This window comes from Pogoniulus pusillus, chromosome 7, assembly GCF_015220805.1.
Source record: "Pogoniulus pusillus isolate bPogPus1 chromosome 7, bPogPus1.pri, whole genome shotgun sequence".
NCBI lineage: Eukaryota > Metazoa > Chordata > Aves > Piciformes > Lybiidae > Pogoniulus > Pogoniulus pusillus.
In genome coordinates this window covers 40056177-40072509 of record NC_087270.1, presented here as the reverse complement: position 1 = coordinate 40072509, position 16333 = coordinate 40056177, and the positions used below count along the sequence as shown (strand labels likewise).

The window sequence follows — 16333 nt, the reverse complement described above, 5'->3', positions numbered from 1 at the left end:
GTTGATTCTCTGATTCTATGAACACCTGATGCAGCACAGCAGCAGTTAATGATAATCACCTTTATTTCCCCTTGACTGTCTTCTAAACTAGTTCATGAGCCATGGTCTGGTTGATTGGCCAGGGCTGGGTGCTAGGTTGGACTGAATGAGCTTGGAAGTCTCTTCCAGCCTGCTTGATTCTATGATTCTACATGATTCAACCAAACCCTGGCTTTGCTTCTCTTGCAGATACCTTTAAGCAAGAGGGATGACTCAGGTGCCTGCTGACTACGTGTCAACCACCAGCTCCTACAACTATGAGCAGCCCCTTCCCACCGTGGGCCGGACAAGCACTGTCACCAAGGTACCTCCAGCCAAAAAAATAACCTTCTTCAAGAGCGGAGACCCTCAGTTTGCAGGAGTCAAGATGGCCATCAACCAGAGAAGCTTCAAGAGCTTCAATGCACTCATGGATGACCTCTCTCATCGGGTCCCACTGCCCTTTGGGGTCCGGACCATCACCACCCCGCGAGGCATCCACTGCATCAGCGAGCTGGATCAGCTGGAGGACGGCTGCTGGTACCTCTGCTCTGACAAGAAGTACGTCAAGCCTATTACCATCACTGCTGGGGGACACAAGCCAGGCCCTCCACGGAACGGCCGGCCCTCCACTACCCTGAGAAGAGCAGCTCAGGAGGGCAAGTTGGAAGATTATTCCACAACCTTCACTCACCATGGCCCCAGAATACCCAAGAAAATCACTCTAGTCAAGAACGGAGAAAGCGGTGTCCGGCGCTCCATCATCCTGAACCGCAGGAACGCCAGGAGCTTCAAAACCCTCCTGGATGAGATCTCAGAGATCTTGCAGTTCCCAGTGAAAAAGCTCTACGCTGTGGATGGGAAGAAGGCAAGTATCTCTGCTACCTGCTGCTGCTCAGCTATTCTCACAGGTGTTAGCACACTGGCGTTTGCGCTCGCTGCGAGGCAAATCCTTTAGTTGTAAGGTCAATGGTTTGCCTACCTTACCTTAACCCTTGGGCTTGGGTAGTTGGTGTCATAGAATCATAGAAGACTCAAGCAGGTTGGAAGAGACCTCCAAGCTCAGTCAGTCCAACCTAGCACCCAGCCAGACCATGGCACTAAGTGCCACATCCAGGCTTGGCTTCAACACCTCCAGGCACTGAGACTCCACCAGCTCCCTGGGCAGCCCATTCCAATGCCAATCACTCTCTCTGACAACAACTTCCTAACAACATCCAGCCTAGACCTCCCCTGGCACAGCTTGACACTCTGTCCCCTTCTTCTGTTGCTGGCTGCCTGGCAGCAGAGCCCAACCCCACCTGGCTACAGCCTCCCTGCAGGCAGCTGTAGACAGCAATGAGCTCTGCCCTGAGCCTCCTCTGCTGCAGGCTGCACACCCCCAGCTCCCTCAGCCTCTCCTCACAGGGCTCTGCTCCAGGCCCCTCTCCAACTTCATTGCCCTTCTCTGGACACCTTCCAGCACCTCAACATCTCTCTTGAATTGAGGAGCCCAGAACTGGACACATCACTCAAGGTGTGGCCTGAGCAGTGTTAAATGCAAGGGAAGAGTAACCTCCCTTGTCCTGGTGGGCACACTGTTCTTCATCCAGGCTAGGATGTTAGTTGCTTCCCTGTTAATTACACAAAATGGTTGTGTAGAGTAATCTCATTCAGGCACTCAAGAGCTTCACACATCAGATATTGTCTTGAGTTAATGGGAGGAAACTTCACAGAGAGAGTGATTGGCATTGGAATGGGCTGCCCAGGGAGGTGGTGGAGTCTCTGTGCCTGGAGACTGGCTGGGGCACTTAATGCCATGGTCTGGTTGATTGGCCAGGGCTGGGTTCTTGGTTGGACTGGATGATTTTGGAGGTCTCCTCAAACCTGCTTGATTCTATGATGATATAAAAAGTTCTAAGCTCAGTGTTTTGCAAGTGGCTGTGGTAAAAGCCTGGCTGAGGCACTTAGTGCCATGGTCTAGATGACTGGATAGGGCTGAGTGCTAGGTTGGGCTGGGTGAGCTTGGAGGTCTCTTCCAACCTGCTTGATTCTATGATTCTATCATCTCCTGAGAGACACACTGCAACAGAGGTTTAACTTTTCTGTAGCTTGCAAGAGGGAATTCAGCAGAACAAGATGGCTTTTAGGCATCCCCACTGCTAGTTCTGCCTCTGTTGCTGGAAATGCTTCAGCTTGGAGCTGCACATAAACGTGACTTGAGAAGAGACTGATGCTCTTTGTTGCAGTTAGATTATCTGGCACAGAGTCTAAGATTATCCTCTGTGTAGTGATAATGATATAGTCCACAGTAAATCCCAGGGGTGCTATAGAACCTTTCCACCCCTGCTTTTTTTCCCTCCATGTTTTCCATCTGCAGGAATGTGGATGTGGACCAAACGACATCACTTCATCTCTCTGCAGTCCTTTGGGAATCTTCTTTTGGATATGAACATTTTCATCATCACCTTGTCATTAAGCAGTTCATATCTGTATTGAATTTGTTTAGTCTGCATTTGTTTTATTCCTGTGTAGGATACCACAGTGATAGGTGGTTACAGCTGATCAGTGCTATCAGTTTACACACAGCTAGGAAATCTGTGAGTCCTCATATGTGTTCACACAGGAGTATGGAAGGTTAGGGGCTGGAAGGGACCTTGAAAGATCATAGAATCAAGCTGGTTGGAAGAGACCTCGAGGATCATCCAGTCCAACCTAGCACCCAGCCCCATCCAATCAACCAGACCATGGCACTAAGTGCCTCAGCCAGGCTTGGCTTCAACACCTCCAGGCACACAGACTCCACCACCTCCCTGGGCAGCCCATTCCAATGCCAATCACTCTCTCTGACAACAACTTCCTCCTAACATCCAGCCTAGACCTCCCCTGCCACAACTTGACACTCTGTCCCCTTGTTCTGTTGCTGCTTGCCTGGCAGAAGAGCCCAACCCCACCTGGCTACAGCCTCCCTTCAAGTAGTTGTAGACAGCAATGAGCTGTGCCCTGAGCCTCCTCTGCTGCAGGCTGCACACCCCCAGCTCCCTCAGCCTCTCCTCACAGGGCTGTGCTCCAGGCCCCTCCCCAGCCTTGCTGCCCTTCTCTGGACACCTTCCAGTATCTCAACATCTCTCTTGAATTGAGGAGCCCAGAACTGGACACAGCACTCAAGGTGTGGCCTGAGCAGTGCTGAGCACAGGAGAAGAATATTAGTGAACATAAAGACACAGAACTCTCCATCTGAAGGTCACTTGACTGATGAGACAATTGAAACTTGCAGCTTTCCTACTCTTTACTGGCTAGTAATTCTAACTAAAATAGCACCAAGTGTGCTGCTAACAGCAGATATCTCAATTAAAAAGGTAAAGTTTGCAGGTTAACTTCTTCATCAGACAAACTTCCAGATTTGTTCTGAGAAGTTCTTACACAACCTAGAGGATTTTCCTTCTCCATGCTCTAAACCATAGGAGACTTTAGCTTTGTGATGATCCCCAACTGCCTGCCTTTGGAAAGTACTTGTGGGATTATGTGAGAGCAACTGCACAGCACTGGAGGATTTCCCTTACAAATGGCAATTATCCAGGGTCCCCCAGCAGAAGTGTCATTAACACTTCAGCCACAGGAACTGCATCCCTATTCCAAGAGGGATGTGGAGATGCTGGAGAGTGTCCAGAGCAGGGCCAGGAGGATGCTCAGAGGCTGCAGCAGCTCTGCTGTGAGCACAGACTGAAAGAGTTGGGGCTGTGCAGGCTGGAGCAGAGGAGGCTCCCAGGTGACCTTCTTGTGGCCTTCCAGGATCTGAAGGGGGCTACAAAAAAGCTGGGGAGGGACTTTTGAGGCTCTAAGGGAGTGCCAGGACTGGGGGGAATGGAGCAAAGCTGGAGGTGGGGAGAGCCAGAGAGGAGGTGAGGAGGAAGTTGTTGAGCAGGAGAGTGGTGAGAGGCTGGACTGGGTTGCCCAGGGAGGTGGTTGAGGCCCCATGGCTGGAGGTGTTTGAGGCCAGGCTGTGTGAGGCTGTGTGCAGCCTGCTCTAGGGTAGGGTGTCCCTGGGCATGGCAGGGGAGTTGGAACTGGCTGCTCCTTGTGCTCCCTTCCCACCCTGACTGATTCTGTGATTCTATGATTCTATGAACCCAGGCACACCACTCCAGGTCTACTCACAACTTCTGCACTTACTCTTGGCTCACCAGGCCTTCCTTTAGCTGTCTTTCTTAAAAGGAAAACAACCCCAAATTCTTCCTTAAAATCCAGTGGCCATTCTTGTAAGCCCTTGGAAACCACACTGTGCCTGCAATAGTCTGCATAGTTTATGGCTACTGGTGGCAATAGCCACGAGCTTCTCAACTGGGACTTATCAACAGTCAGTGGAGTTTCCCAAGGGCTGTGGCTGGTTTTATGTTTGTCAAGTCAGGCCAAAGCTGATATTATTCTTTAGTTTGCTTAAACACACTCCAGGCTGACCATGTTGTATTCCTAGACTTTCAAAATGCCTTTGATACTGTTCCCCACAAAATTCTTGTAGACAAATTGGCTACTCATGGCTTGGCTGAGCACACTGTCTCCTGGATAAAGCACTGCCTGGACAGGAGGGCTCAGAGAGTGGTGGGCAATGGAGTTAAATCCAGTTGGCAGCCAGGCACTAGTGGTGTTCCTCAGGGATCTGTGTTGGGACCACTTCTTTTTAACATCTTTACTGATGATAAGGATCATAGAATCAGCCAGGTTGGAAGAGACCTCCAAGATCATCCAGTCCAACCTAGCACCCAGCCCTGGCCAATCAACCAGACCATGGCACTAAGTGCCTCATCCAGGCTTTGCTTGAAGACCCCCAGGGACGGTGCCTCCACCACCTCCCTGGGCAGCCCATTCCAATGCCAATCACTCTCTCTGTGAAGAACTTCTTCCTAACATCCAGCCTAGACCTACCCTGGCACTACTTGAGACTGTGTCCCCTTGTTCTATTGCTGGTTACCTGGGAGAAGAGGCCACCCCCCACCTGGCTACAGCCTCCCTTCAGGTAGTTGTAGACAGTAATAAGATCACCCCTGAGCCTCCTCTTCTCCAGGCTAAACAGGCCCAGCTCCCTCAACCTCTCCTCATAGGGTTTGTGCTCCAGGCCCCTCACCAGCTTTGCTGCCCTTCTCTGGACATGTTCCAGCACCTCAACATCCTTCTTGAATTGAGGGGCCCAGAACTGGACACAGCACTCAAGGTGTGGCCTGAGCAGTGCTGAGTACAGGGGCAGAAGAACCTCCCTTGTCCTACTGGCCACACTGCTCCTGATGCAGCCCAGGATGCCATTGGCTCTCTTGGCCACCTGGGCACTGCTGCCTCATCTTCAGCTACTATCTATCAGTACCCCCAGGTCCCTTTCCTCCTGGCTGCTCTCAGCCACTCTGTCCCCAGCCTATAGCATTGCTTGGGTTTGTTGTGGCCAAAGTGCAGAACCTTGCACTTGGCCTTGTTAAAAAGGAAGATGTTCTTCACAGAGAGAGTGATTTGCCATTGGAATGGGCTGCCCAGGGAGATGGTGGAGTCACCATCCTCCTCTTCTGCAGGCTGCACACCCCCAGCTCCCTCAGCCTCTCCTCATAGGGTTTGTGTTCCAGGCCTTGCACCAGCTTTGTTGCCCTTCTCTTGTGCACAGCTTGCACACCACCAACTTTCCTTGAGGGATCAGAGAATTGCTGTGTGAGTTAATCAGTGGGGCAATCATAAGCCAAGGAATTTTCCTCAGGCACCACTAATTGGAGACTGTAAAGGATTAGCTATTAGAAACCCCTTGGGCTAAGAGTCCTCTTTTTCCTTCTATAGCTGTGTGTGAGTTTGGAGTGAGGCACACTGAAGGCTCTGCCAAGGCTAACTGCTCTGAGTCAATCGAAGCCCTCTTTGGCAGGGACCTGTTGCAGCATCCTGGGAGAAAGGCAGAAGTGCAATAGTGAGGTGATACTTTCCTCAGTGTATCAGCCCAGTTTCCAGCAAATGGTAGTCTCAGAGCTCTCTCAGCCAGAAGCAGCACCATGGACCACAGAAATTCTGGTGTATGAATGGATCCAAGGACTGAGGCCAATGGCATGAGCCAGCAGTGTGCCCAGGTGGCCAAGAGAGCCAATGGCATCCTGGCCTGCATCAGGAACAGTGTGGCCAGTAGGACAAGGGAGGTTATTCTTCCCCTGTACTCAGCACTGCTCAGGCCACACCTTGAGTGCTGTGTCCAGTTCTGGGCCCCTCAATTCAAGAAAGATGTTGAGGTGCTGGAACATGTCCAGAGAAGGGCAACAAAGCTGGTGAGGGGCCTGGAGCACAAATCCTATGAGGAGAGGTTGAGGGAGCTGGGCCTGTTTAGCCTGGAGAAGAGGAGGCTCAGGGCTGATCTTATTACTGTCTACAACTACCTGAAGGGACATTGTAGCCAGGTGGGGGTGGCCTCTTCTCCCAGGTAACCAGCAATAGAACAAGGGGACACAGTCTCAAGTTGTGCCAGGGTAGGTCTAGGCTGGATGTTAGGAAGAAGTTCTTCACAGAGAGAGTGATTGGCATTGGAATGGGCTGCCCAGGGAGGTGGTGGAGGCACCGTCCCTGGGGGTCTTCAAGCAAAGCCTGGATGAGGCACTTAGTGCCATGGTCTGGTTGATTGGATAGGGCTGGGTGCTAGGTTGGACTGGATGAGCTTGGAGGTCTCTTCCAACCTGCTTGATTCTATGAGTCTATGATTTTATGAAATTCCACAAGGCCAAGTGATGGGGCTGTGATGATCTGTGCCCCCCCACACTCTGGGAATCACCCAGACTAGACTCAGCAGCTCTGGAAATGGAATAATTCTTTACATTTACAGCTTCGCACAAGATACAAGCAGATAGTGACAATCTATGCAGCTATAGACAGAAATAGACAAGTTAGAAGGTAATACAGAAACACAGCAGCCCTGCCAGAAACCTGAGTCCCCAGCAGAGGCTCCCAACCACCCTTCCACCTTCTCCCAGCTCTCTCCCTTACCCCAGATCTTGCTTTATGCCCAAAGAAGATTGGAGGGTTGGCCAGGGGGGTTAGGAAGCAGCTAGATTAGTCACACAGATGGCAGGTTAGGTTAGAGAGAGAAGTTCAACCCAAAGCCCAGACAGCAACTCCCTTATCTATGTTTTTGTTCTTGTCCTTATCCATCTCAGCAAACCTATGAGTGCAGTAGACATCACCATTGTTTCCCTTTCACAGCCTGTGATCTAATTCTTCTCACCAAAACATTCTGGCTAGCTTCAAACTAGCACAGGGTCCTACACTTGGGCAACATCAATGTCATGCAACACTCGTGGCCCAGGGAACCATAGAATCAAGCAGGTTGGAAGAGACCTCCAAGCTCAGCCAGCCCAACCTAGCACCCAGCCCTATCCAGTCAACCAGACCATGGCACTAAGTGCCCCAGCCAGGCTTGGCTTCAACACCTCCAGGGACAGCCACTCCACCACCTCCCTGGGCAGCCCATTCCAATGCCAATCACTCTCTCTGACAACAACTTCCTAACAACATCCAGCCTAGACCTCCCCTGGCACAGCTTGAGACTCTGTCCCCTTCTTCTGTTGCTGGGTGCCTGGCAGCAGAGCCCAACCCCACCTGGCTACAGCCTCCCTTCAAGTAGTTGTAGACAGCAATGAGCTGTGCCCTGAGCCTCCTCTGCTGCAGGCTGCACACCCCCAGCTCCCTCAGCCTCTCCTCACAGGGCTGTGCTCCAGGCCCCTCCCCAGCTTTGCTGCCCTTCTCTGGACACCTTCCAGTATCTCAACATCTCTCTTGCATTGAGGAGCCCAGAACTGGACACAGCACTCAAGCTGTGGCCTGAGCAGTGCTGAGTACAAGTACAGTGTTGAGTGCATGTCTGGCCCTGACACCAAATGGCTCTATTAATGCTCACTTACATTGTGAAGCTTCCAAAATAGAGTCTAATTCCCACAGCTGCTAAAACTGAGTGGCCACATTTAAGCTACTACTTAGGAAAGACCCTGGGGCTTATGTTAACTCCCAGATCTGCCCAGGAATTGCTTGAAACAGTGCCAGCTGATACAAGCTTTAATGCTCTGAAGACCATTCTAGCAATTTAACATCACAGGCAGCTGTAGTCCAGTTCCCTGGCTCCAGAATTGCTTCATTTAGCCATAAAGATGGATTAGCATTTTGCCTTGTTCTCCATAGTAAAGCTATTGGCCTCACTATCATTATTCAACCATTCCTGATATTCCTGGCTCTAGTGACCTTAGGGTGCAAGGCCAGGAAACAGGCTTGTCTGACACATTTCCTGCCTCAGATTTACACATCTGTCCCAGTTTCTAGGATATCTGTAGGCAGCCCACAGGCATCCTCCAAGCCACTCATGTTTGGGCTGTCTACCAAACTCATCTGTCTTAATGACAGGTGGCATCAGGACCCTGGTGTAACTGTAAGAGGGAAATGGGGGACATGGAGGCAAACAAGCTGGTTTAACCCACAGTGTGTATGTAAACAACATGAGAAGAAAGGGGAGAATTTATCTTCTTGAGATAGTTATTGGTTGCATGTTGCCCACTCAGCAAGTTTGCTGATGATACAAAACTGGGGGGTAGGAGAGGGGGTGCTGGCAGCCTGTCAGGCTGTGCTGCCATCCAGTGAGGTTGAGTATTGAGTACAGCTACCTAAAAGGAGGTTGTAGTGAGGCTGGAGCTGGTCTCTTCTCCCAAATTACTAATGCTAGGACAAGAGGAAATGGCCTCAAGTTGCATCACGAGAGGTTAAGGTTGGCTGTTGGGAGGAAGCTTTTTCCTGAGCAGGTGGTCAGGCACTGGAACAGGCTGCCCAGGGAAGTGAGGGAGTCACCATCTCTGGAGGCGTTTAAGAGGAGAGTGGATGTGGTGCTTGAGGCTATGGTCCAGTGATGAAAGATGCTGGGATGAAGGTTGGGCTGGATGATCCTGGTTGTCCTTTACAACCACAGTGACTCATAGTGATGAGATGTTGTGCTGAGGGATTTGGTTTGGTCAAGGACTTGTCAGTGTGAAACTGATGATTGGACTCGAGGAGCTTGAAGGGCTTTGCCAATCTAAGAGATTCTGTGATTCTGTGAGACCTGCACAGGCTGAGGGCTGGGTGAAAGGCAAACCTTATGGAGTTCAATAAGGACAAGTGCAGGCTCCTGCATCTGGGGAGGAATAACAACAGGCACCAGTACAGGTTAGGGGCTGCCCTACTGGAAAGCAGCTCCATGGAGAAAGATCTTGGTGGAGGCTCCATCCCTGTAGGTCTTTAAGCCAGGCTGGATTGGCTCTGAGTGACCTGATCTAGTGTGAAGTGTCCCTGCCATGGCAGGGAGGTTGGAACTGGATGACCTTTGAGGTCCCTTCCAACCCTGACCATTCTGTGACTACTTGGTCAGACACTGTGTTCAGGTATGAATAATGGAATGAACCAATCTCAGCCCCTCACCTGGAGCAAGCCATTGTCACCAAATGAGCCCTACCACTTCTACCACTTTCCACCCACCATGCCTGTGACTCACAGCCTAAAAACAAACCACAGGTTTCAAGCTCGGTATGCTCTGATCCCATGCCAAACCCACAATGACTCCAAGGAGGTTTACACAAGTGATCTGTAAACCTCAGCAAAACTTTCCATGAACCTGATCCATGAGAAGACTCAGATCCAGGTGTGTTTTATGAACCTTTGAGAAGCCCTGAAATCATTTGGCCCAGTGCCTGGCAAGATGCAGTTAAATGGACCCCATGTGCTAGCCACTTTCTTATCTAACCCATACCTAATCTAATACTTTCTTATCTAACATATGCTGAATGAAAAGGATTCCCTTGGCCTGAGGGCATTTTGGTGTTCCAATATTAGTGTAGCAAAATGTAGTCACTTTTGAATTTGAGTTTAATGCAGAGCATCAACAAGAACAAGTGCAAGGTCCTGCATCTGGGTCGAGGCAATCCCAAGCACCAAGATAGGCTGAGCAGTGACTGGCTTGAGAGCAGCCCTGAGGAGAGGGACTTGGGAGTGTTGGTGGACAAGAAGCTCAAAATGAGCTATCAGTGTGCTCTTGCAACCCAGAAAGCCAAGCAGAGCCTGGGCTGCATTAAGAGAAGTGTGGCCAGAAGAGCCCCTTCACTCTGCACTGAGATCCCACCTGGAGTACTGCATCCAGTTCTGGAGCCCCCAGTACAAGAGGGATGTGGATGTGCTGGAAGGTGTCCAGAGAAGGGCCATGAGGATGACCACAGGGCTGAAGCAACTCTCCAATGAAGAGAGACTGAGGGAGTTGGGGCTGTGCAGGCTGCAGAAAAGGAGGCTCTCAGGTGACCTTATTGTGACCTTTCAGTATCTGAAGGCGACTACAAGAAAGCTGGGGAGGGATTTTTCAGTCTGTCAGGTAGTGATAGGACTTGGGGGGGGGGGGGATGGAACAAAGCTAGAAATGGGTAGATTCAGACTGGACGTTAGGAAGAAGTTCTTCCCTATGAGAGTGGTGAGAGGCTGGACTGGGTTGCCCAGGGAGGTGGTTGAGGCCCCATGGCTGGAGGTGTTTGAGGCCAGGCTGTGTGAGGCTGTGTGCAGCCTGCTCTAGGGTAGGGTGTCCCTGGGCATGGCAGGGGGTTTGGAACTGGCTGCTCCTTGTGCTTCCTTCCCACCCTGACTGATTCTATGATAATTCCAATCATTGTACTGACCATGTGCAGTAGTATTTGTCAATGTGATGCTTCTATGCATTCCTTCAGCTGGAGTGCAAAGAATAGCAGAATTCCACCCTCTCCTGGAAAAATGGTGAATTTGCCTGAAGTACTTTAGCTAGAACTCACTGTTTCTGCAAGGATGTTCACAGAATGGTGGATTTGCACAGCAAAACCTCATTTTCCAAATGCAGGCTTTAGTGTTTCCACCAATAATGGGAAAGGAAGCAGAATGGTAGTCAGGGCAGTTAGAATAGAATAGAATAGAATAGAATAGAATAGAATAGAATAGAATAGAATAGAATAGAATAGAATAGAATGGAATGGAATGGAATGGAATGGAATGGAATAGAATAGAATGGAATAGAATAGAATCAAGCAGGTTGGAAGAGACCTCCAAGCCCATCCAGCCCAACCTATCACCCAGCCCTGGCCAATCAACCAGACCATGGCACTAAGTGCCCCAGCCAGGCTTTGACTGAACACCTCCAAGCACAGAGACTCCACCACCTCTCTGGGCAGCCCATTCCAGTGGCTATTGTCAGTATCAATACAGGCATAAGGATGAAGAGATTGAGAGAAGCCCTGTGGAGAAGAACTTTGGGATAGTAGTGGGTGGAAAGCTGCACTTGAGCCAGCAATGTGCCCTTGCAGCCCAGGAGCCAACTGTATCCTGGGCTGCATCCAATGCAGTGGTCGAGGGAAGGGATTCTGTCCCTCTGCTCTGCTCTAGAGGAGACCCAACCTGCAGTGCTGTATCCAGCTCTGGGATGCTCAACACAGGAGTGGGTCCAGGGGGGGCCCAAAAATGATCAGAGGGCTGGAATACCTTTGTTGTGAAGATGGGCTGACAAAGATGAGGTTGTTCAAACTGCTAGGTTAGTCAGAGATAGATTCAGACTGGAAGTGAGGAGGAGGTTCTTCAGCATGGGAGTGGTGAGAGCCTGGAATGGATTCCTGGCTAGGAACCTAGGTGAGAGCTAGGGCTGGGTGATAGGTCAGACTGGATGACCTTGGAGCTGTCTTCCAACTTGATTGATGCTATGATTCTATGATCTTCTCAGTGGTGGCACTTTCTGAAGCTAAAGGCATAGTTTTGCAGGCAGTGTCTGCTCCTTTAATGTTGACATTTAGTTACTGGTGAGGGCTGGGGTGCACAAAGACTCCTGCTTGTATTTGCTCCTACAGAGACCAAGGTCACTGCTAAACCTTTTGTGCCACGTTGCAAAGTTAAAGGTGACATCTGCATGAGAGGAGTGGACACGACACATAACCCTTAACTGTCTAGCAAGGGATTCCATTCCATGTATGTCATATTCATTATAAAGCTGAGGGATTATGAGGGCTAAGCTCTTCTCTTAATTAATCAGCATCCTAAGACACCTCTGCTGTTCTGCCTTTGATCTCTGTCTGTGTCTTTCTGGATCCAGTTCCCACATACTTCTTCGTCCAGTCTAGGACTTCCTCACCACCTGTTTACAGCACCATCAGTGATGAAGGTGACCTCATTGCCATCAAGGGTTTGGGTTCCATGTTGGGCTTGTATTTGCTTGAATCTATTTCATTTTATTCTCATTATGATTTTCATTAAAGCTCCTTTGGTTTCATTTTCCAGTTGTACATAACAGTGCATAAAAGGTTGTTCAGCCTGGAGAAGAGGAGGTGACCTTCTTGTGGCCTTCCAGGATCTGAAGGGGGCCTACAAAAAAGCTGGGAAGGGACTTTTGAGGCTGCCAGAGGTTGACTTGCAGCCCAGAAAGCCAAGCAGAGCCTAGGCTGCAGCAGCAGAAGTGTGGCCAGCAGGGCCAGGGAGGGGATTCTCCTCCTCTGCTCTGCTCTGCTCTGCTGAGACCCCACCTGGAGTCCTGCATCCAGCTCTGGAGCCCCTGGGACAAGAGGGATGTGGAGATGCTGGAGTGTGTCCAGAGCAGGGCCAGGAGGATGCTGAGAGGGCTGCAGCAGCTCTGCTGTGAGCACAGCCTGAAAGAGTTGGGGCTGTGCAGGCTGGAGCAGAGGAGGCTCCCAGGTGACCTTCTTGTGTCCTTCCAGGATCAGAAGGGGGCTACAAAAAAAATGGGGAGGGACTTTTGAGGCTTTGAGGGAGTGGCAGGAGTGGGGGGAATGGAGCACAGCTGGAGGTGGGCAGAGTCAGGCTGGAGGTGAGGAGGAAGTTGTTGAGCAGGAGAGTGGTGAGAGGCTGGAATGGGTTGCCCAGGGAGGTGGTTGAGGCCCCATGGCTGGAGGTGTTTGAGGCCAGGCTGGCTGAGGCTGTGTGCAGCCTGCTCTAGGGTAGGGTGTCCCTGGGCATGGCAGGGGGGTTGGAACTGGCTGCTCCTTGTGGTCCCTTCCAACCCTGACTGATTCTGTGATTCTATGAATCTACATCTCTCTCAATTATTGCCTTTCTCCTCCCCTTTGGGAACAGATTTGGGCTAATAGAGAGCTTCTGCCATTCACCTAGTGGCCAGCCCAGGCTTAACCCTTGGCACACTCACAGCTTCCAGCTGGAGTCATTTTTCATCCATGATGTGGATAATCTCCATATAAAATCAGTCAGTTTTGAGAGCTTCTGGTCAAGGGGAATAGCTTGAACTCATGAACCATATCCTTCCCACTGACTCAGCCACCAGAAGGCTAATCATAAGAGCAAAATGCTTAGCATTTTTCATGACTTGTCCATTTTTGAGTTAATCCTAACCATAAGAGAGGATAAGGACAGATGCTTAGTGTGGAGTGAATGTTCTTCTGACTCACAGTTTTCAAATGCTGATGTTGGATGGACCAGATTTAATGAACTTAGTGCCAGAGGAGCCAGGTGATGGGCTCTGATTTCAGTGAGGAATTGCAGTGTGTCAGGAGGTGGGGAGTAGCAGCAGCAAAAGCTGTCTAACGAATGTCTTCCTAATGCCTTCCTCTCAGCTATGTTGAGGTTTTCACCCTTAGCAGCAATTTTTTGCTTCTCTGGCTGATTCACAGCTAGAACAGCCTCAGACTTCATTTTGAGCTGCCATAGTGATTAGGAAGGCAAAAGGCCATCAAAACCTTGCATATGAATTTGGTGCAATGTGTGAAACTGCCCAGCTGAATTCACACAGGCTCACAGGATGTCAGGGGTTGGAAGGGACCCAATGAGATCATCCAGTCCAATCCCCCTGCCAGAGCAGGACCACATAATCTAGCTCAGGTCACACAGGAACACATCCAGACAGGCCTTGAAAGGCTCCAGAGGAGGAGACTCCACAACCTCTCTGGGCAGCCTGTGCCAGGGCTCTGGGACCCTTACAGTAAAGAAGTTCCCCCTTGTGTTGAGCTGGAACCTCCTGTGCTGCAGCTTCCATCCATTGCTGCTTGTCCTATCCCAGGGAGCAGTGAGCAGAGCCTGTCCCCCCCATCCTGCCCCCCAGCCCTCAGATGTTTATGAACCTTGATTAAATCCCTTCTCAGTCTTCTCTTTTCCAGACCAAAAAGCCCCAGGTCCCTCAGCCTGCCTCATCAGGCAGTGTTCCAGTCTCCTAATCATCCCTGTAGCCCTCCACTGGACCTTCTTCAGCAGACCCCTGTCCCTCTTCAACTGGGGAGCCCAAACCTGAAGGCAGCACTCAGTAAAGTCCTTAGGAAGCCTTCCATAGTCTTCACCAGAAGCCATTTCATCCTCCATGGAGACAGTAACCCTAGCACCCTTCATATGATCCTAGCAGGCTGCCTTCCATACTAAACCAAGATGTACATCAGTTTCCTTCCCCCTTTTGCTGTTTTCACCTGTTCCTCAAAACCTCTTCTGTCTTCTTCATGCATTTTGGTCTGCAGTCTTTCCCCTCTCCTCCCCTTTTCCCATGTGGCATTTCTCTCCTTGTGCTACCCAAATGATTTCCAATGTCCAGCTTTGGATTCTAATATTTCTTCTGGACTATTGCAAGATGTCTTCCTGCAGACTATTTCCAGAAGCAAACCCAGAACATTTTTGCATGCATGTGTGAAGTCTCACACACAGGGAGAAGGCATTTCTGAAACTGCCAGCAGTGCACCAGCTCAACATGATCTTTGTCTGGGGCTGGCTGAGGGAGCAGTGCAGTGCATCATTCCTTTATCTTTCACATGTTTGACTTGGCTGTTTGAGTGCTCCTTGGCCAGATTGCCAGATCACAGCTCCCACAGCTATCATCTCTGAGTGCTTTGTGGCCAGATTGCCAGATCACAGCTCCCACAGCTGTCATCTCTGAGTGCTTTGTGGCCAGATTGCCAGATCACAGCTCCCACAGCCATCATCTCTGAGTGCTTTGTGGCCAAATTGCCAGATCACAGCTCCCACAGCTATCATCTCTGAGTGCTTTGTGGCCAGATTGCCAGATCACAGCTCCCACAGCTATCATCTCTGAGTGCTTTGTGGCCAGATTGCCAGATCACAGCTCCCAAGGCTATCATCTCTGAGTGCTTTGTGGCCAGATTGCCAGATCACAGCTCCCACAGCCATCATCTCTGAGTGCTTTGTGGCCAGATTGCCAGATCACAGCTCCCAAGGCTATCATCTCTGAGTGCTTTGTGGCCAGATTGCCAGATCACAGCTCCCACAGCCATCATCTCTGAGTGCTTCATGGCCAGATTGCCAGATCACAGCTCCCAAGGCTATCATCTCTGAGTGCTTTGTGGCCAGATTGCCAGATCACAGCTCCCACAGCCATCATCTCTGAGTGCTTTGTGGCCAGATTGCCAGATCACAGCTCCCACAGCTATCTGTTCTGCTTCCTGCATTTGGGTCTTGGAACCTTATATTTGATTTGGTGTGTAAGAGACCATGTGAGCTTAGATTTGCCATGAGACATGGAAGAAATGCTGCATACTCTCCTGCTGGACAAATAATTTGGATGCTGCAAGTATGCTGAGGATTAGATCCAATTCTATGCACTGGTTCCCTACTTTAGTTCAATATTAGCTCTTGTTCTGCCTTCCTTCTGGTGTGATGGGGAGAGCCCTCTGGCTGCTCATCAAATACACACCCATGTAACATCCACCAGCTCCTCCACAGATGTGAAAAGGGCTGTTCCACTGTGCTAGGGTGTGGAGGATGTTGCCCATGATGATATTAGAATCATAGAATCAGTCAGGGTTGGAAGGGATCACAAGCATCATCTAGTTCCAATCCCTCTGCCATGGACAGGGACACCCTACCCTAAAGCAGGCTGGCCACAGCCTCATCCAGCCTGGCCTTAAACACCTCCAGCCATGGGGCCTCAACCACCTCCCTGGGCAACCCAGTCCAGGCTCTCACCATCCTTGTGGGGAAGAACTTCCTCCTTGCATCCAGTCTGAACCGACCCACCTCCAGCTTTGCTCTGAATTAGAGAAAGTGAGGTGTAGCAGCGCACTTTCTTCTGCCATCCTCCTCTTTTCTCCCTCTAATTAGCTAATATGCATGTGGGCATGGAGTGCCAACACCCCATGATTCACCTTCTGACCCACAGATGAGCATAGCTTTATGAAACCGCTCCCCAAAAGAGCTGCTCTCTAATTCCCCTAGCACAGAGCCTGAGAGAAGGAAGGGCAAATAGCCTCTTTGCAAGAATAAAAGACAAAATTTGTCACTGTTACTCCAAGATTCTCCAGTCTGGGGCTTGGATCCTCCTGGATTACGTGTAGTACAACTACAAAAGAGAAGG

General features: G+C 50.4%; 2 protein-coding genes across 2 annotated transcripts in view; one reads left to right on the top strand and one right to left on the bottom strand.

The window, feature by feature from the left end:
* MSRA (methionine sulfoxide reductase A) overlaps positions 1–16333 on the bottom strand; it is a 471584-nt gene that overhangs the window by 44024 nt on the left and 411227 nt on the right. The gene's annotated exons all lie outside the window — the stretch shown is intronic.
* Positions 1–16333, top strand: part of RP1L1 (RP1 like 1) — a 50121-nt gene that overhangs the window by 21554 nt on the left and 12234 nt on the right. The window contains exon 3 of the mRNA XM_064146734.1: positions 229–886. Within this exon, the coding sequence (XP_064002804.1) occupies positions 248–886 (639 nt within the window). The 5' untranslated portion in view covers positions 229–247. The remainder of the gene's footprint in view (positions 1–228; positions 887–16333) is intronic.